Below are 20,199 nucleotides of genomic sequence, written 5' to 3'. Positions count from 1 at the left end.
ACCCGAGCCCGATGCGCTGCAGCGCGGCCCGCCCACGGTTTCCGTGGGCACGCTGTCCCGTCGCGACAATCCGTGCGTCGGCGCCACCTGTATTGGGGCGTGGGCGCGGGATAATGTCAGCACCCAGAGCGGAGGACGCGCCGAACGCGTGCGCGTCCGCGTGCGGCGCGCTTGCTTGACAGGTGACGCTGCGCACCCCGGGGGCCATGCAACCCGAAGCGCAAGAGTGCAAGAGGGAGCATTGCACCCGCCGCACAACAGCCGTAGCTGGGTGGGGGCGGAAGTCTGCTACTTGCCCGCACGGTGTGCGGCGGGGGTCGGCGTGGTGTAGTGCCGCGCCTGGTGCTAGACGGAGGCTGGGGGGATTTGCGGGTACGAGGCGCGCGGGCGCGGTTTGGTTTATGGTTATGGGGGCGGTGTGTGTGTGGTGTCCTTTAGCGCACTTCGCGGCGTACGGGAAGTTCCTTTCCAGCGTAACTCGATTCAGACTACACTGGGTCTGCTGTGAAATTTTTGGATTTTTTTTGGTCTCCTTTGGGAGGCTTGGTTTTTGGATGTTGGGGAATGTGTGCTGGTGAGTCTCCTGGTGTGTTGCGTGTTGTCGATGCTGACACGTCGTTGATTAGGACGTCTTGCATTTTTCATTAAGCTCGTTCGTCGGTGGTGATGAGTGCAACGTCGAGTTGTATAGTTCGGTGACCTGGGGGTACGCTCAGTGTGCACTTGTTCTGTCGATATGTTGTTTCTGCCTGCTGCAATCACATTCCGTGTCTGATCCTTCTTTAATCTCTTCCACTGCCTTGGTCGTGTGTCGAACGTTTTTTATGTCTCCCTGAGCGGACGTTTTTATGTGTCCTGCATTGCCTGGCCGGTCGGTAAGCAGCACATGGTCCTGCTCTTTGGACGATACACATTGAAGCATGTGCCTAATAGATGATGAGCTGGTCATCGAGACCTCCGCATGAAGGATGCGTTCCACCCCACACACACGTCATCGCGTCTTCGTTCGGCCTTGAGCCGCACGTACTCGGAAGCTGTCCCACTTCTGCGCTCCAGGCCCTAGAGCGCGGATCAAGGCCCTCTGCGCCTGGTTGGACCAGTCGGTACGAGGCATGGCGCGGTTTATGGAAGTGTATGTCGGCAGTTGTCCTTCGCGGTGCGCTGTTTTTTTTTTCCGAGCGTAACTCGATTCAGACCACACCAGGTCTGCTGTGGAAAATTTTCAATTTTGTTTGGTCTCTTCGTGACCTTGGGTTATGTCTCAGTGGATCGGGCCCGTTGGTGAGTGTCTGTGGTTGCCTTGGATGTTGTCGGCGCCGGCACGTCATTGAGCAGGAACTTTTGGGCGATAGGTGCGATGTCGAGTTGTATTGTTCGCTGACTGGGGGCATGTCGTTCCTGCTTGCCGCAATCATATTCCGTAGTTGATCCTTCGCTGGAACTTCTTCTACTGCTTAGTCGCATGTCGACCATTATTTTTATCTTCAGATGTCACCTTGTCATGGTGAGTCGGTTGTTTATATGGCACATTTTTGATCGTGACGTAGTTCATCAGATCTCGAGACGGATGCGACGTCGCCTCGTATATGTGGCGACCCATGTTTCAATTTTATCAGTATGTATTCCGCCTACTGTTATCCACACTACGCTGTCTTCTGCACTCTCAAAATCGCCGTGTTCTAGCACCTGCACCGACCTGACTATTTACCTCCTGCATCCTCCATAATGTTGACCGGATCCTACGGTGAGTGATCGTTGTGCCTTGACGAGACCGAGGTACGTGCATCGACGCAGGTCGCTAGCCGTGCACCGTCCACGCGTAAGGCATCGATCATCAGCGTTAAACGTTAATATAGCAATTCAGTGGAACGTTGCTCGATGTCCATTGGACGCTTCTGTGCCTGGTTCGACGTTCTGTCTTCGTCCTGCTGCCTCGACCAGATCGGACGATGGGTGATCTGTGCTTTGACGAGACTGAGGTGTGTGCGTCGACGCACGTCTCTAATTCTAGCTGGGCACCGCCTACGCATAACGGTCCGATCCTCGGCGTTGACGCTGAACGATGGTATACCACGACATCAGTAGTAGAGGCATCCCGGGAAGAATAGACCATTGCCCGCAGAGCGGAGAGCGGGGCCATGACTAGAGAATACGTGGTGAGAGCTCGTCTGGACGCAAACAAATTTTCCAAGAGTCGGTTAAAGTCCCAAGAGCCCGAGAAGAAAGCGCAGACGGTGAATTGAGTACTACTGTGGCAGAAGGCACGTCGACCTAGCCACGACCAGCGATCGTAAAAAAGTCGATATCAGCGCAAGGCGAACTGGAGGAAATGAACGTACTTTACATTGTAACATGGCTATATATGTGCCAGTAAACCTTACGTATCAGTGGTAGCAGGTATATACTAGCCAAAATCCACTGCTCGACGTTCGACGATGGGTAAGGGGAGAGTCGCGTCGCGAGGAATATCGAGAATTCGGTCCGTGGCGCTGAGATACGAGACTACAAGCACAAGAGACCGTGAATAGGTCGATAGCTGACAGAGCATTAATGTTCATCCTCGTTGAAGAAAGTTTGGACCTGCATGTACAGTATTATCTGAGACACCGCCGACAACAAAACACAGATGTAGATCTTACGCATGACGTCATACGATCGAAATAATGCACCCACATAGCATAGCATATTAGCAAGAAATGCTGCAGGTACATGTACCATACGAGTCATACCATGTCCTCCCCGCCGCCCATCAAACACACTGCACTGATGCGTATGTACTACGGATTAAATCCAACAACGCTATAGCTACGTTCGAGATAAATACGCACTGTTCTGTTTTCCCCGTGCGTCGGATGGTGCCAGTGTCAATGATCAAATATTAATCACCCCGCAGTAACGTCTCGTGCACTAAGCACCATAATACATACCGCCACTTAGGGGAATGCTGCCAGGAGGGGCCGCTTGCAGGCACGGAGGTCACGCACGCGCCCAGAAGTCCATTGTCAACGATGCTCCGTGCACATAAGGTATGAGAGAGAACGAGAACGAAAGAAGAGCCTCCGATTCCCAATAATAAAGCTCACGTCCTCAAACAGGTCCATACGCGAGCCTTATCCATCGCCGCCACGAACACGCCAAATACACAGCTCGAAGGATGTTGCGCGCATTGACACGGGGCACTGGGCCCAAAGAAGGTAGTACCTGGCACGCACAATCCGCGGAGCCCAAACTTGAAAATATGCTGATAGCTCGAGAATTGGCCGATAGAATGAATGAAGGAAGGCGGGGGGAACAGAGAAAGTGAAGGGAAGGGACGCACACCAACCACGCATATCCCAGCCCCCACACACATGCTTGCCAGCTGCAGGAACAGGGATGCCATTGGACTCGGAGCTGACTGCTGAGAAGGACCGTGATCTCGATTGGCTGGTCCAAGGTAAATAGACGGCGCGGTATCGCGTGGCGGATGCTCCTAGGGCGAGATCGAGCGCGAAGGCGTCGGGCGGAGTGTGCGCCGAGGGGTCTCCGTCCATGAGTTATTGACAGCAATATCGGATAGTGGACACTGGTCGAGATTGGACGCGGGGTCCCGGGGAGGTCTCCGTGCATGATGCATGAGCTATTGATGGCAAGATAGCAAGGTGCAGCACATCCCCCGATCGACTGCCACGCTCCTCGACCCCGCTGGCGTCCTCAGAGCGCAGCAACCGTGAAGCTAAGGGACGCGAAGTGGAACGCGAGGGGAGCTTCTCGGTAGGGACGTGGTCATCGCCAGCCAACGACGTGCTCGTGGGTGTTTGAGCTGGGAACCTAGTACTGAGACACCTCGCGGGCGTGTGCTGGCTGTGTGACGCATGAGAGCCGCCAGGCTGGTGGTGATAACGAGGATGGCATGTGGGGACTCGGAGGAGGCCCGATCGATCGGCATCGCGGACCAATCTCTCCCGACAGATCTCATCCCTCGCATGGAACCTCGAAGATTCCGCCATCCCCTCAGCGCACACATGAGCTTTAATCGTCGACGGCGCACGGAGCGAAAACGAGAACGAGAGAGAAGAGCCTACCATTCAACGACGACAAAGAACGCGCACCCGCTTTGGTAACCAATGGCTTAAGTTCCGGAGGAAAGTCTGTTTTTCTTGGCGGACAATGTCCAATGGCTACATCGCTGCACAAGATGCATAGCCAAGTATTTCTGAGTGAGAAACCCTGAAATTTTTCATAAAGTAAAGCACGAGGAAGAAAGCATAATGGATTTTCGTGGGAAATACTGTGATCGTCCAATCAGCAGCAGCTTAGAATCCCAGTTTTTTCTGGAAATTATTCTTTATTCTTTTTTCAAACCATTTTCCGCAAAAAAAACTGGGCTAGGCTTCTTGTGCTGGCAAGTTCTGCGGAAGGCAGCTCGAAGGCGCCTAGGTGCCTCAAGTTTGCCGTGTGGTGTCGGTCATCACATCTACTGCATGCAAACCTTCCAACTCTGTTGGAAATGGCCAGAAAATATGGAGGTCGTTTGGTTACGGTTCGTTTAAGGACAGATGCCGTGATGCCGACGCGTGGCCCTCACGTGGATTACCCAGGAGACCTCAGTCACCCCCTACGTGCGCTAGTATTTTTTCCTTAGCAATTCTTGCCGCACGTCATGCTCGCCGTGCGTCGGCTCGAGCTCATCATCGCTGACGACGAGCTCCACTACATAGTATATATGCCAAAATTCTTGCAAATATTTTCATTTCCACTACTACCATATACATCGCAAGAAGTATTTGTCTCCTGCTCCCCTCATCATCTGCTCGCGGTCGTACATGTTCATCCCGCGCTCCCCCACACCAAAGCCGTTCGGCTCCATGCGGTTTGCCCCCGCCAATATTGTGTCCTCGCGCGAGTCCGTGCCCTTGCCCGCGGTGTCTGCGCATACTCAAAGGGCTCGGACGTATTTGTGTTCGGTGCCCCCGTGCCCTTCCCGTTCACCAGCGGCGCACCAGTGTTCGGCGGCACCGGTGACGAACACCCTTACGCCATTGCGCGGTACCCACCCGGGCTCGGCGCCATCGCATATGGGTGCAGGCTAAGCCCCGCATCGCATTCTCCCTCGCGTTCCCGCTCCCTCTCGCGCTCCCGCACCTGCTGCTGGCTTGCCCGCCGGCTCGTGGACACCAGGGACGGCATGCTGATATGTTTGCGTGACCCGCCACACGAGTCCTGCCCCAGCTTCTGACTGCTGCTCTTCATGTGCGTGGGCGTCGGCGCGAGTACGAGTGGGGAAGAGGGTGACTGCAGCAAGACCCCCACAGGCCATCTTGTCGGGCTTCCCAAGTTGCCCGATGGGGGTCTTGCTCCGCATCTCAGGCATCAGGTTCGCCATCGTGGCGGTATCCTCGATGAGTGCGGGTGCAATTGCACTGGATTTGATTCCGTCCTTGGCGTACCACAGGGAGAGCCAGTGGACCAGGCCATGCAGGGCGGCTTTGAATGATGTGTAGTGGGGTTCGATGACTCCGCTGTTACCTGGTAGATGGTGGAAAGATCAGCGGTGTCGGACGAGTGCCCGATGCAGAGAATCACCTGCAGCGATACTGATTATGATAGACATGAATTACCATGGATTTCGGGCAAAGGGGCACGCAGAGCGCACCTCGACGTGAAAATGACGTGTTCGTATTTCTGCGCTTCCATGTGCAGCACACAGAGCTGCGCAAACATGTAGCTCGTGCCGGTGTTCGTCCACCACATCTCTTCGAACACCTCCATGGGCACGTCGTTGATATTGCCCAGCAGTGGGCCAATCTTATGCCCCGCGATGCCGTGGTTTGCGAAGAGGATGTCCGGATGCCCGATCTGCTGCACAACCTCAGCATGGAGGCGGCGCACCTCGTCGTAGTTCGACAGGTCTGTCTGGAAGATGGCGAACCGCGCGTCGGAGCTGGCAATGGCCTTGAGGTCGGAGATGAGCGTGTCTGCCTTGGCGTGCGAGGATGCCGCCTGGTAGTGCACTGCTACTGAGCAGCCGGAGCGGGCAAAGGTGCGTGCAGTCGCCTGGCCGATGCCTCCGCTGTGCCAGATGTGGTGAGTGGGCGAGATATGATGTGGTATGTGATGTACTTACGTGCAGCCGGTGATGAGGACGGCAGCTTGCCCTTCAGGTTGGAAAACAAAATAGGATGCTCCACCCTCGTGAGGCCGAGAGAGGCAACATCCTATGCAGCCTGTCCAACACGGGCCTGAGTACAGTCGCGAAACAGCCCGGAGTACTTGTCAAAGGGCCAGTGCCGAGCTCGTGCACTCAGGCTGAACGCGGGATCGGGCGCAGACGTGCGCCAGGACAGAGACTAGCAAATTGCAGAAAAGTTGTTGTAGTCATATGTCGGGGAGCAGCAAGAATTTTGGCATATATTATGTAGCGGAGCTCGTCGTCGGCGACGATAGCTTGAGCCGACGCACGGCGAGCACGACGTGCGGCACGAATTGCAGGTGCTAAGGAAAAATTACAAGCGCACATAGAGGGTGACTGAGGTCTCCTGGACAATCCACGTGAGAGCCACGCGTCGGCATCACGGCATCCGTCCTTAAACGAACCGTAACCAAACGGCCTCCATAAGAAAAAGAGGCAATCCGAGGGATGCGCCACAAGCGGAAATTAATTACATAATGTGGCCATTATACAAAAGAATATCTATATTTGGAACGAGAGAAAGCTCCGCCACCGCATCTTCTTACCGCGACTGATCCTTTACCTCGCATCCACTCCGATTCTCTCAGATTAAATTCCTCGCTTCCCAATAGGGCTAAGAGCACCCACATTTTCTAACAAACTCAACCGCTCGCATGCTCCTACTAATTTTGATGCATTGCCGCCCACGTTGCTCATGCCAGGCGGGTGCAGCCACCAGCACACAGTGCAATGGTCAGCGACGGCGACGGGCCATCCTGCTGCCAGAGTACCCGAATGTCGCACTCCTGCTTTAGAATATCTGTGGTTGAAGGGAGAGAAAAACTGACAGCAAATCTGGTAGCCTACCGGTTAGTGTTGAGATGTTTTGGACCTCTCTGTTACGCGTTATAGTAGGTCTCTCATTATAAAACATTACAAGCAGTACTGCTTACTTACAGGACTCAATGCATGCTGACGGAGGTATTTTGAAATTGGATGTGATGTGACCAAGCGAAACCAAGTGCCTGTAGGGGGCCAATTGAATCCGACCCAACAGTATACTCCATTACTGGCGATGTCCAGGACAACCTCATTGCAAAAGCTCGAATCACAACCGGTGACCGCCCCAGCATCTGACTGATGAGTACATAGGTGCAGGGAGCCATGACTCTAGCACTGAACTTCTCTCACCATGCCTTTGTCCCATCTCTTCAGAACATGCAGTCTCAAAAGCTTCATGGGCCATAAGAGGAAGAAGTCTGCGCTGCCGGCTCCGCTACCTTTAGCCGCAAGTGCAGTCACTTTCCCTTCATCTGAGCTGCCATCTTCGGAGATTGCTGCTGCGCACAGCACCTCGCCCGCGAGCGCTGCACTTTCCGACTCCACTGTGCCTACGATCCCTCCATGGACCCCTCCGGATTCTCCATCGCAATCTATGCCAGAGGCGGTCGTGTCTCCTTCTCCAGATACTTCTTCTCCCATTCCACAAGAGTGTCGAAATGGATTGCACGCCAACCGTCTCCATTTGAACACCACTTCCGACTCGTCGATGAGCGACGTTTCTGTCTCGACCACTGACGATGACCGCGTTATGAGAACACTTACCGTGGTTTCTGCCCAAATCAACAAGCATGGTAGCAGTTCGAAGGCCGAGCAAGCGTTGAACGCCCTGGGTACGTGGTTCGACTGACTTGCGATTTCTGGCTAACACGTCGATGACAGATGACAAAGTTACCACGATCCAGGATCAAGAAACCCTGGTGACTACTCTATATGCCCAAATCGAGCCGGCAGTGGCTCTTGAAGCTGTCAGTGGCGTCAAAAAATCTATCGAAGATGGGATAAATTTATTTCTTGACGGCATGCCTGTTTTGATGAAAGCTTTGGATGAAGTTGCGGAGATTCACCCATTCGTTCAAGGTGACTAGTATTTGTCATCCGGACAGATGAGAGACTAACGAGTTTTCTAGCGGCCGTCCTCGCATTCAAAGCTGTGCTCGAAACGAAACGGCAGGCAAATGACGCGAAAATTACTGCTCTGTACGTGGAGATGAAGGATATGATTGCGGTTTTGATTCAGTGAGATCTTCTCGGTTTGTTTCGGACTTCAGCTCACAGCAGCGACATACCAGATTGAAGAATGTAAAAGATGTGGAAGATGTTGGCCCGGGCGGCATCACTCTGAAAGGCCGTCTGCAGAATCTCGTGAAGACGACTGCGAACGACATGAAGAAATGTGCGAATGCATGTGATGCGTATTCGAAGCTACTTGTGAAGATCCTCACAGGACCACTGTGGGAAAACAAACTCGCGGATTTTGTCTCCACATTCACAGAGCGTAGGACCCAATTTGAATTCACTTTGTCAATTCACATTGGCCGTGGGGTTGACGAGGTGAAACGGAAACTGGATAATCTAGAGCATGGTAAAAGTGAGGTAAGTCCATCCCTTTCAGCTGGACTATGTAGGTTATGCATCACCGTCTTCAGGACAGACATGTTACTCAAGTTCATGCGAACCTATGTTCCGCCAGAGCAAAGAGAGCTTGTCGCATTGGTGCAAAAGAAGGGAGGGACTAAGGCCGTTATGGACAATGAGGAAGTGCTGAAGGAACTCCATTCCTACGGATCGAGGCGCCCTACGAAGGCTGGCGACACGCAAAATCAAGCAGGACATGCTCGCGGCGAAGACGATTTTATAGAGCTGAAGTCAGATCTTCAGCAAGATCCTGATGAAGCTGTCGAAAAAAATCTCCAAACATTTGAGCGCAAGTTTGAGATGCAGAAGAGGCAGCTCATCGAGGAAGTGGAGAGAGTGGTGAAACGCGAAAGTGACCGGATTATCGACTCCGTAACGTCTGGACCGCATGACAAGGTCGTTGATCGGGTGAGCATCTTCTGTTACAGCCTGGCCCAGTCTGTTCAATGTGCCTTCTGCAGGATCTTCACAATATATGGAAGGAAATGGGCAGTTCTGTAAAAGTTTACTGGTTGTTATGGTGCTGATATCGGATTAATTAGGGATGGCGCGGTACTGTGGAGGCTAGACACTTCGTCCTTGCTCTTCGGCATTACTACCACGAAAAGACAGATGGCAAGACCAGGAAGGAGTCTGCCACCAAGAGTGTTCTGACCCCTGACCCCGATGCGTGGGCTCTGGAGTATCTCAGTGTCAAGAGGCTACAGTCTATCATTGATGCGCTTGACGAGGATGCTGCAGGATTCATAACTGTGGCGGAAGCCAACAAATTGACAGAAGTTCGTCCTCTCAACTGGAGGTGAGTGCTTAAGTCGGTATTTTCGCTTTCCAGACACATTTGACTGTTCGGTGACAATAGCTTACTCCACTGGATCGCCTATTGGGCTGTCGGTGAGTCTGATCATCATTCAAATTTTCTCGCTGTTGAAATTGCCATGCAGGATGGCGGATCAATGCCACAATCTATATCCGCAGAATCAATGAACTAGTCGGAAAGATGTTTGCAATCAAGGAGGAAGTCTATGCTACGAATGGTCCCTATGTCGACGAATACCTTCACACTGTATGGGCGGGGATCACTAGCTTGACTTGTTCGATGCGGCCCATGACATCCAGCGATAATCTTCAAGCACGATTCAAAAGTCGCATGGATGCAGAAGAAGAGCGTATCCGCACAAATTTGGAGGCTGTACGATACAATATCAATGACATGGAGACACTGTCGCTCATCACAGGACCTGGAACGATCGAGAAGGTCAGAGCATTTTCATCTATTGGTGCGCCCGACGCTGATGTTGTCCGCTCCTTTTGCACCCCTAGCATATTTTTCCGTTGATTTACTTGCTCTTAAAGCGTGACTTTGAGATCGTGCGTCTCTATCGAACCAAATTGGTCCACAGGAATGAGCTACGGGATTGCGCGGATAGTCTGGAGTGGGTGTTTGAAGCTGTGCAAGCCCGTTACGACGACCTCAAAGATGCGATTAACTCATCATCGTTTGTGGACCAATCCCATTCACAAATATCTAGATATTTTCAAACAGCAAAAGCTCGACCTCGATCAACAATTCAAAACTATCTGGGGAGAGCTCGTACGTATCTTTTTCACAACTGTCACGCAGCACGGTCGATCTATTTTCTCGCGATACATTCAATTGTCGACTCGTAAATATGATTTTGGGCGTCCACTCGAAGGAGACGAAGAGGACGAGCTTACGCGGTGTCGGAAGAGCCTCACACCTACAGATGCTCGGTTTTACCTCACTTTGTACCTCTACCAGTTCAGAACCACTGCTGTTCATTTGTGAGTCCTCTTCAGACACAATCTCACTGCATATTGACGATTTTTGGCCAGTGGTGTCCTCTGTGACAACTGTATTGGCGTCATTGGCGGGACACGCACGATCTGCATAGATTGTCGTACAGACCGTGCAGTCCGCACCGTCGATATCTGCCAAGACGAACGCTGTCTGAGTGCAGAGGTCAGGCGGTCCGACTTGGCATCGCCTCACCTTCCATCACACGCGGTGTACAAAGTCAGGAGAACGGTGCATGATCGGGAGTTCGGCCAGTTGGACAAGGAGGCCCGAGTAGCATTGCAAAACGCCAGGGCGGCACTCAAGGATGCTGCGGAGGTCAAAAAAAAGCAGACCAAGGACGCAGCAAAGGAAGATGATCGCAGGGCCAAACTGGTGAACGATAAGCTGAAATGCATCGTGTGTAAGAAACGCGTCGTGCGACCTTGTTGGTTATGCATGACGTGTCGGGATGAGTTGTTCTGGCTCGTGCGCGATGCGTGGACTCATTTTGTGTCTTCAGATGTATACATCTGTCTCAACTGTGACCCGACGGACGGTATCACCATCGAAGGTCACGACAAGCGTCATCCTTTGGTCCGGTATCAGGAGGAAGTTGCCGCCAAGAGACCTTCGAGGATCGAAGCCCTGGAACGCAAGCTTGATGCCGTGGACGGCAAAATCGCCCGGGTCGACGAACGCATTCAACAGCTGCTGCAGATGATGTATGTGGCCATCATGGTGTTACTGTTTGTACGCTTATGTTTTTGCGGCGTAGGACCATGGGTGCTCGAACGCCTAGCACAGTGGTGTCAATCTCAGCGGAGGAAACAGAGTAGGCGTACCCGTATCGTATTCGTTGGCCCCTGGGACGATTGCGATGCGACTGCTCTCCGTCTATAATATACATTGGGACATATAGTTTGAACATCTTTGCTGCATCACAGCCCGAACTTCTCGAGGGTCACCGAGCATGTTTGAAGGCCGCGCCGATATAATCTGGTCGTGCATTTCCATCGACCCCTTCGTATCCGGTGCCACGTCTGATACGTCGAGTAGATCTCCTTCAGCAGCACCTTCCTCTCCAACAAGGCGGGGCTGAAAGACGCGGCAGCGTTAGCGCTAGCTATTTTGCAGAGAGAACACACACAGTTTGCCAACGCAGCCACGCCCACTCGCTGAACGGGGGTTCATTGCGCCTTAAGCTTCGGCGTCCAGCGTTGCATTCTCCGGCAGGCGGCGTCGACGTCGTGCCACCCCTCATGCCTCGATATCCAATGATACCCACCTGGGGCAGACTATAAGCGTCGGTATCGGCACGAAACAGCGCGACCCCTCCTCTCCTCCGTCACCGCATCCGAGGGCCCGGGCTGCACCCAGCTATACCTGCACTACGCTGTCTTCCGCACTCTCGATATCGCGCGTGTTCTGGCACCTGCACCGACCTGACTATTTACCTCCTGTATCCTCTATAATATTGACCCGGATCCTACTAACGGCAAGTGCTCGTTGTGCCTCGACGAGACCGAGGTACGTGCGTCGACACAGGTCACCAACCTGTACAACCGTCCACGCACAAGGCTTCGATCCTCCTCAGCATTAATACTAACAGTTCAGTGACCTCCATTGGACGCTTCCATGCCCGGCTCGACGTCCCGTCTTCGTCCAGCCGCCTCGACCGGATCGGAAGGGTGAGTGGATCTGTCCGCGCTATCTATTCGCAGAACAAAATAGACTCTTGACCTCGTCGCCGACCGTCGGAAACTAGCTACGCTCGGGTCTCCAAAAATTTCACAAACGCCCAGCGCACGACACTAGCATTTCATAGAACACAACACAACACAACACAACCATCGCGCGCGGCTTAGCGAACGGGCACAGGGAAGAACGCACACACCGATACGGATCTTACACACGATACGTCATACGATCAAAGGATCCATCGCGCGCACGATCATAATAGCAAGAAACGATCGGGACATGTACCACACGAGCGCTACGATGTCCCAGCTCTCCGCCCACCAACCTCCCACACACTGAGACACCTCCCCATCACCCCATCCCTCGTTCGGACCCGCCCTCGTCGCAGCCTACGCGACCCCCCTCCTAGTCACCACACTCTGGCCTGGCGGCACACAGGCGTATCCCGACGCACCCCGTGCGGACGCAGGGGTGCGCCGGAAGGCAAGCACATCATTCGGTACGTCACCTCGCTCGCAGCGGCGCACCGCGACACAGCCATCCCCCGCCCAGACGCGACTCCCGCAGTCCCAATCCCAGTCCCAATCCCAGTCCCAGTCCCAGCGCCCGCGCCCATCCAGCGCTCTCGCTCCGCCCGACAAACCGCCAGCGCGTAGCGCGCGTATCCACCGTACACGTCGATCCGAATCCGGGAGAACGCGCGCCCACGTCCAGCTGCATCGTCATATACCGTATATTGCAGCCTCCACGCAGCGAACGAGAGCGGTGCAGACGCGTTATACTTCCCGCCGGGCTCGGGTGCGCTTTCACGACTTACTAGTAGGGGGAAAGGGGCGGGAGGGACAGCGCGCGTCCTACTGTCGGTCGAGCACATATAGTACCAGTATATATATGTGTGTGCGTATGTAGAAGCGACGAACATACGAACACGCGCACGCACCGATATGCTGGCCATAGCCAGAGAAGGTATTCCGCGTTCGCTAGCCGCGATGATCGTGCGTCGGAAACTACGTACTGCACCCTCGAGTCTCCAAAATTACATAAAACGCCCAGCACTTCAGACAACACTAGCACTTCAAAGCTTCAAACACAACATAACATCACACAACACCCACACCCAAAAAAAATCCCAAACGTATCCCCCGGCGCGCCCACCTCACAGCCCCACATCAGGCACCTCCACCCCCGCCCTGCGCATCTCCCCCTCGCACCACTCCCACAGCCGCGCCCCCAGCACCGGATCGTGCGCCTACCCACCACAACCACCACCACCGCCACCACCAATGACAGCCCCCAGAATCCAATGAGCTCGCAGCACCCAAACAGAGCACACCACGCACCTCCTTGCGCAAAACCGGGCCGCGCCGCGCCCACGGCACGAAATACGCCCCCGAGTCCGCGCGCGTCACCTCCGGCGCGGTCGCCGCGTACAGCTGCGTCAGCATCCCGTACTCGATCGGGTACTTGTGGATCACCGTCTGCCGAGCGCGCGCGTGAGCACAAGTCGCACCGAGAGAGAGGGGGGCGCCGCACCTTGAGGTCGAAGAAGGAGCGCTGGTGCCGCCAGAGGTCCGTCTGGAGGTTGCCCGGGTTGAGCGAGACCGAGATGATGCCTGCGCGCGGGCCAAGTTAGAATCACCTCGTCCTCTCCTCAGTGCGAGATGTGAAGAAAGCAAAAGGGGAGGGAGGGGGTGCGCACCGGCGTCGGTGTACCGCCTCGCGAGCTCGTTCGCAAAGACGACGTTGCCCATCTTGGACTGGCCGTACACGCCAAAGCCCCAGTTCATCGCGCCCGCGAGGTTGTCAAAGTGGATCCCTCCCTGTGCGCGCGGGCGCGCGCGTTAGCACTCACACTGGAGGACGCATGCAAGGATAAAGGGGGGGGCGACGCACGGCGGGGGCCATCGCGGTCGCGAGGGACGCGACGTTGACGACGCGGACGGTGCCGTCCGGGGCGGCGGCGGCGGTGCGGAGGAGGACGGGGAGGAGGTAGCGCGTGAGCGCGTAGTGTCCGAGAACTGCCACCGCTGCCGTCAGTGCGCGCCGCGCATACACGGGGACAAAGGAGCTGACCATTAGTGGCGAACTGGAGCTCGATGCCGGACTCGGTCTGGCTGCCCTTGGGCGGGGTCATGATGCCGGCGGAGTTGAGGAGGACGTGGAGGCTGTCTTCCTTGCTGCAGCGCAGCGCGGCGGATATCAGTTCCTCTCAATGCGGGCGCGTCGGGAGACACACCTGAGGAACTCGTCCGCGGCGCGCTTGACGTTGTGCAGATCGACGAGGTCGAGCTGCAGGAAGACGACCTGGCCGGGCTTGAGGGGGCCAGCGGCCTGCGCGAGGTCGGCGTTCATCTTGTCGACGGCGGTGGAGCCCTTTTCTTTCGAGCGCGCAGCGGCGTAGACTTTTGCGCCATGTTTTGCGAGCTGGAAGGCGGAGGCGTAGCCGATGCCGGAATTGGCGCCTGCGGAGGGAGCGTCAGGGCGCGTGCGCAGGGAAAGAGCGGGACGGACCGGTGACGAGGACGACCTTGCCTGTGAGGTCGCCGATCTGGTCTGCGGACCACTAGGCGGAGATGAGTGGGAGTAGGAGAGGCTCGAGCGGGGAAGCGACGGACCTTGGGGGAGCTGGGGTAGACCTCGGCGATGTAGTGCGCAGCGTTGGGAGGATAGCAGGAGGCGAGGAACACGCTCATGTTACCGCCCATCGTGGTGCAGAGGAAGGGGAGAGAGACGGAGAGAGAATGGAACGCATCCTTTTGAGTTGCATGGCCCTCGCTGCCGGCCTGCCATCGACGCGCTTCTCCTTGAGCAGCTGTCAACGAGATCCGCGCCCGTGACGCGTCGACGCGCGCTTCTGTGTCCACGTATGGAATCTTTCGAACCGCTTTGAGCGAGGCGCGCAGCGCATCCGGAGCAGGGCAGCCAATCTCGCCGGTGGCCCTCCTCGCACGCCAGCAGGCGACGGTACCTCGGGCAGACCCAGGCTGACGTGCTCTGCTCTACGCTCACCACGTCGCCGCCAACAGACGCGTCTCCCCATAGTCGCGACGACTCGCTGCGTCTATTCAATCCTCAGCTTCTTGTCTAGCCAACTGCGACAACACTCACCGTCCACCGAGCGTCGGGACCGCAGCACAGCTACCGTCCGCGTCGCGAATCTTTCGCCTCCGTCCATTGCACCCGGATGCAGCGCTCTCCCGCGCTCGCGCCTTCCGAGACTGCGACGCCGTCAGACCAACCCATGGTCGCACTCCGCCAGAGGACCAAACCCGTGAAGAAAGCGTGTGGACACGGCCTGAATCCCAGCACGCGCAACAACGTCGACTGCAAATAACGCGCGCTGCGTGTTCAAGATACGACTCCACGAAGATCAGACATCGTCGCGTGCGGAACAGCGCCCTGCTGGGCGAACGCAATGTGTCGAACGGCAAGACGGCATTCATACTGCGCCATCGAACCTCAAGGCCTCGCCGTCAACGCCGAGCATCGAGCCTCTATGCGTGGACGGTGCGCACCCAGTCACCGACTCGTGTCGATACATATCTCTCAGTCTCGTCAACGCACAACCCACCGTACGACCCGCCCGAGGACATGCAGCCCAGGGAGGACGCGAATAGCCACGGTGCGTGTGCCAGACCGCGCGATATCGAGAGCGCAGAAGACAGAAGACCAGAGTAATGCACTCAACAGCAGGCAGAACACACACGCCGAACATTTAAAGATTAATACACACGATCGCCACGTAGACATCGCATCCGGATCTGATGAACGACAGACACGTCACGATCAAAAACGTACCAAACAAACAAGACCTCCGAGTCGGCGACTCACCTCCGCCGCGTGCTACAGTCCAACGCGAGCTGCCTTCCTAAAGAGACGGAACCGAAATCCAAACATTTTCACTCTACAGTATAAGACCCGTCGTAGTCCGAATCGAGTTACGCAAAGCACTGCGAAGTGCACTAGGAAGGACGACCACCAAGACACACGCTGGCAGCACGTGATCGCGCGAGGCATTTATTTCCGAGATGAGCTTTGGCAGACGGCCTTGGCGCGTCCCCCCCCCGGCCAACTACACAATTATACACCCAGACTCAGCAAACGCGCCGGCCTACGGTCCTCGACTACGTCCAGACCCTCGACATCCCACGCTCTCAGCTCCAACCAAAGATCATGAAGGATCTCGGACCGCGCTTCGAACAACTCACCTGCGAACAAGTACACGACCGCGCAACGCGATTCGCCACCGCACCAAACTCGCACTAGAACGCGAACCCACCCGCGAAAGAGGTACCGCGCGCGGCCGGTCATATGTCGATTCTCGATCTTGCGACGGGGTGCCCCAGCTGTGCATATCTCCAACCCGCTTTGCCATTGGGCGACGGCCCCGCACGCTCCCGTGAGAAGGACGACGTGCCCATGGTGCGCAGCGCCTCCGGAGCTCACCGGTGCCTCTAGTATGCTCGCACCGCACCGACGGGACAACCACCAAACAAAGCGCCCGAAAATCCCAGCACGCCCCGTAACCCGAACGTCGAGCAAACAGCGCGCACTTGCGTCTTCCTTGCACGGTCGAGCAGGACGGCGATCGGGGGCTATATCGCGCACACGGGTCGGAGACGTTGGCTGGGTGGACGCGGAACGCTGGCGTGCGGACACAGCGCGCACATCGCGTTGAGCCCTGAGTTCTGAGGGCCTAGTGATACTACGTAGATGGAATATTGCGGAGGCTGTGAGTGCAGTGCAAACACTCTTTTCCTGCGCGGGAGGCGTGGACGACCTGCGTTCAATTACCGATCAGTCTTTTTTGCCGTAGTTCTGCAAACGGGGCACAAGGTAAGTCGAGGGTCGTAACAGTAACAGCACCGCTAGATGAGGACGGAGCAGCACATACACAACATCCGAGTCAGCACCGAGCCCAGAGCCGACGCGCAGACGTCCAACAAATATCGCACAGAAAGACCACGCTATAACCGCGACGCGATCGTACACCCCAAGTGATCACCGAGGGCACCCGCCCACGAGACGGCCCGAAGGCGATCGCAGCCCTTCTCTTCAACGCGTTCGCAGAAATCGTCTCTCCTCCCGCGGCGAACCGTAAGCCTAAAAACGATTAGCCAGGCGTGCAAAGTCGAGTGCGCAACACACTGGATGAACACAGTGGGGCAGCGGTCCAGAGATGACAGGTGCGCGGCGGTACGCTCGGCGCGACGTCGCGCGGAAGCGTCGAACGGAGATCGGACGATGTCGGACTGGATAGAATGGACGTGGGCAACATATATCGACATTCAATGTCAACGCTGAGGATCACACTCTGATGCGTGGATGGTGCGCAGTCGACGCATACGCCTCGCTCTCGTCAACACACAACGATCATCGAAACTCACCGACCGATCTGGTCGAGGCGGCAGGACGAAGACGGAACGTCGAGTGGAGGCAGGGGAGCGTCGCACGGAGATCGAGCAACGTTGCACTAAATTGGTGTATCATCGAACCTAGACACTGAGCAGTGCACGAGATTCCGCCCATGAATCAAACACAGAATAGGATTGCAGCATGCACAAACAACATATTTGACAGAACAACTACACACTGAGCATGTCCCCAGGTCAGCGAACAACACAACTCGACGAACGAGCTTAATAAAAAATGCAAGACTTCCTGGTCAATGGCGTATCAGCGTCGACAACGTACGAGACAACCACAAATACTCACCGATGGACCCGATCCACCGACATGCAACCCAAGCCTCACGAAGAGACCCAGACAAAATCCAAAAATTCCACCGCACAGCAGACCCGGTGTAGTCTGAATCGAGTTACGCTTATAAAAAAAACCGCGCGCCGCGAAGTGCACCAAAGGACAACCGCCCACACACACACCCCATCAACCGCGCCCCGCCGCCTCGTACCCGCAATCCTCCCGAGCACCCGTCTAGCACTGCCGGCGTACCAGCCGCACACTCCCGCCAGCGTCACTGCTTGTCGGGCTCCCGCCGGACTCAGTAACGACCTACAGCGGGCGCAATCCCGCGACGTTTCTCGCGTCTTGGGCTGCGTGGCCCCTCCAGGGTGTGCCCATCTCGCCTGCATTGATATGCGGCTCGACCTCACAAAGCAACCGACGTAGCGTATCGCCCTCCCTAGGGTGCTGACGTCCCCGACGCCCCAGCGCCTCCTGCACGGAGGCGCCTCTCGCATCTAGGACGTCGCGACGGGCCTAGGACAGCATGCCCACGGAGCCCGTGGGCGGGCCGTGTCGCAGCGCGTCGGGCTCGGTATAGCCCAGCCAAGGCGGACCGACCCCCTCCAAGGCGCCACTGCACGCCTGTCCCTTCCCCGCTCGGTCGGATATCGTGCACGGCTGACCTTCCGTACGCAACCAGGGCGTCCGGAAGGCTTGGCCAGCGCCCGCGCTCGACGTCGGTTGCGCGGACTTACCTGTCAGCGCGGTGCGGGCCGATAGCGGCGGGGTGCTAGGGCGCGTGTTGTGTGAGCGTCGCCCGGTCCCTACGACGTGCCCCGAACCCCGCGGCTGCCCTCTACGTCTGTGACGGGTCGTTGGGCTGCCAGGCGCGGGGTGTTGTTGGTGGGTCGCTCGACGATGAGTGTCGGACCCTGTTAGAGTCGATTGAGAGGGACTGGAATGCTCAGACTTTAGCCCGCTCGCGAGAGGGGACGTCGATGAACGTCCTGTGCGGTGCGAGCGTCGCGGCTGCAGGTCTGCTGAGGTGGTGAAGAAGGAAATGAAGCGTGCGAGGTGAGAAAATATACGTTTGCTGGCAGCACGTGATCGCGTGTGAAAAGACGCGGGCGAGGGTACTGCGACTCCGACGGCGTGCTGTTTGTTCAACTCTGACGAGCCTAAGTCAACGGGGGCTCCCTTGAGTCTGCAAATGCAATGATGTACATGTACTGTATACTGACGCTCGACGTGGAAGTGACTACACTCAGAACCTCAACATCCCCCATGGCCAAAGCTCCTCAAATCCTGCTTGTGTCGCTCCAAACCCGCGAGGCCAATATCAATGGCACACCCGACAGGGAGGACTTCTTCGAAAGAATTATCTCCGAACGCGAGAGAGGCGATCGTCACTCACTTGAAATGGCAGCAGCCTCACGAAAAGGTGCGCGCCGCAAAATCGCTCACAATGGCACGCAGCAGAGCCAGGATCGTCGGACCTCACGCGTACACGACGCAAATCGACTGCATAGCATCACGTTCGGCACATAACCTCCGCGTCTTGCCAGCACGCCAGAAGATCCAGGATGCAGTGCGCACTGTTTCCTCAGCGCCGCGACCGTCATGAGCGGGTCGACCCGTCGGTGGGACTGTGCCCATCGTCTCAACGGTCGGCAAGTACCGGATATTCCAGCGAGCGTTTTGCGAGACACGAGTGCGTGGTCGATACATAGGCTCTCGTAACTCTTTTCGTGGCGAGTCGGTATCGGACCTACAGCGGGTGCGGTGTACGGCGTCGAAGCGAATTTGCAGCGCGGATGGCAAAGGAGGACCGGTGAGGTGGGCGTCGGTGGATCTATATTCACAAGTCAGGTCGTGGTCTACAGAGGCATCCTAAGAATTTGAGCCTGTGCAGTCAGAGAGCGCATTCGCTCACATCCTCTTGGCGGAGACGTGGATGATGGTGATGGTGCAGGCATGTCTGTTGTGAGGTGATAATCCCGTCTCTACAACGAGTAGAGGCCTGCTCAACTGTGACTATGATGATCGAACTCGCGAGAGTCAGCAGAGAGAGGCGGAGCATGCAGATGGCGCTCACTCATAGACTTCTAGATGCCAATGTTGGGGCACACGGCTTCATACGCGAAGGAAAATCGCCATGGCTGTACTGGCCTGATAATGATATCGGTGAGAAATTGGGGGTATCCACTGCAGACTCTGTGGTTCCTGGAATTGTTAGACGAAAAGGAGGAGTGTTAATAGCCAGACCGTGGCCGTACGTGAAAATAAACGCCGGACTGCGGACGTTGATAACAGAAACTATCCAGTCTTGAATGGGCCTGTAGTTTAATGTATCTGATAGGTTTCATCTGCGATAGGCTGGGCAGATTGC

The 20,199-nt window shown here is 56.0% G+C and overlaps 4 protein-coding genes across 4 annotated transcripts; 1 reads left to right on the top strand and 3 right to left on the bottom strand.

Annotated features, from left to right (window-relative positions):
- Positions 1-5,068: 5,068 nt before the first annotated feature.
- SCP_1403650 (3-oxoacyl-reductase) lies at positions 5,069-6,596 on the bottom strand (the record flags this gene model as incomplete). The annotated part of the gene is made up of 6 exons (XM_027764069.1): positions 5,069-5,508; positions 5,566-5,576; positions 5,636-6,052; positions 6,107-6,206; positions 6,442-6,518; positions 6,577-6,596. 6 exons carry the CDS (start codon positions 6,594-6,596, stop codon positions 5,069-5,071), a joined length of 1,065 nt encoding a protein of 354 aa, XP_027619870.1.
- Positions 6,597-7,343: 747 nt separating this feature from the next.
- On the top strand, positions 7,344-11,263 carry SCP_1403640 (hypothetical protein; the record flags this gene model as incomplete). Its single annotated transcript, XM_027764068.1, has 11 exons — positions 7,344-7,824; positions 7,874-8,071; positions 8,122-8,230; positions 8,284-8,582; positions 8,646-9,037; positions 9,172-9,428; positions 9,489-9,520; positions 9,571-9,906; positions 10,159-10,432; positions 10,484-11,149; positions 11,203-11,263. The coding sequence occupies 11 exons, from the start codon at positions 7,344-7,346 to the stop codon at positions 11,261-11,263; spliced, it is 3,105 nt and encodes a 1,034-aa protein (XP_027619869.1).
- A 2,018-nt stretch (positions 11,264-13,281) lies between these two features.
- SCP_1403630 (Uncharacterized oxidoreductase) lies at positions 13,282-14,830 on the bottom strand (the record flags this gene model as incomplete). Its single annotated transcript, XM_027764067.1, has 9 exons — positions 13,282-13,374; positions 13,466-13,603; positions 13,659-13,738; positions 13,825-13,945; positions 14,019-14,143; positions 14,199-14,302; positions 14,362-14,587; positions 14,637-14,688; positions 14,741-14,830. The coding sequence occupies 9 exons, from the start codon at positions 14,828-14,830 to the stop codon at positions 13,282-13,284; spliced, it is 1,029 nt and encodes a 342-aa protein (XP_027619868.1).
- Positions 14,831-15,130: 300 nt separating this feature from the next.
- Positions 15,131-17,863, bottom strand: SCP_1403620 (hypothetical protein; the record flags this gene model as incomplete). Its single annotated transcript, XM_027764066.1, has 3 exons — positions 15,131-15,186; positions 15,234-15,343; positions 17,841-17,863. 3 exons carry the CDS (start codon positions 17,861-17,863, stop codon positions 15,131-15,133), a joined length of 189 nt encoding a protein of 62 aa, XP_027619867.1.
- Positions 17,864-20,199: the final 2,336 nt, after the last annotated feature.

Source organism: Sparassis crispa, assembly GCF_003851025.1.
Source record: "Sparassis crispa DNA, contig_000013F, whole genome shotgun sequence".
Lineage (NCBI taxonomy): Eukaryota > Fungi > Basidiomycota > Agaricomycetes > Polyporales > Sparassidaceae > Sparassis > Sparassis crispa.
The sequence above is the reverse complement of the archived record's forward strand: the minus strand, read 5'-3'. Positions and strand labels throughout refer to the sequence as shown.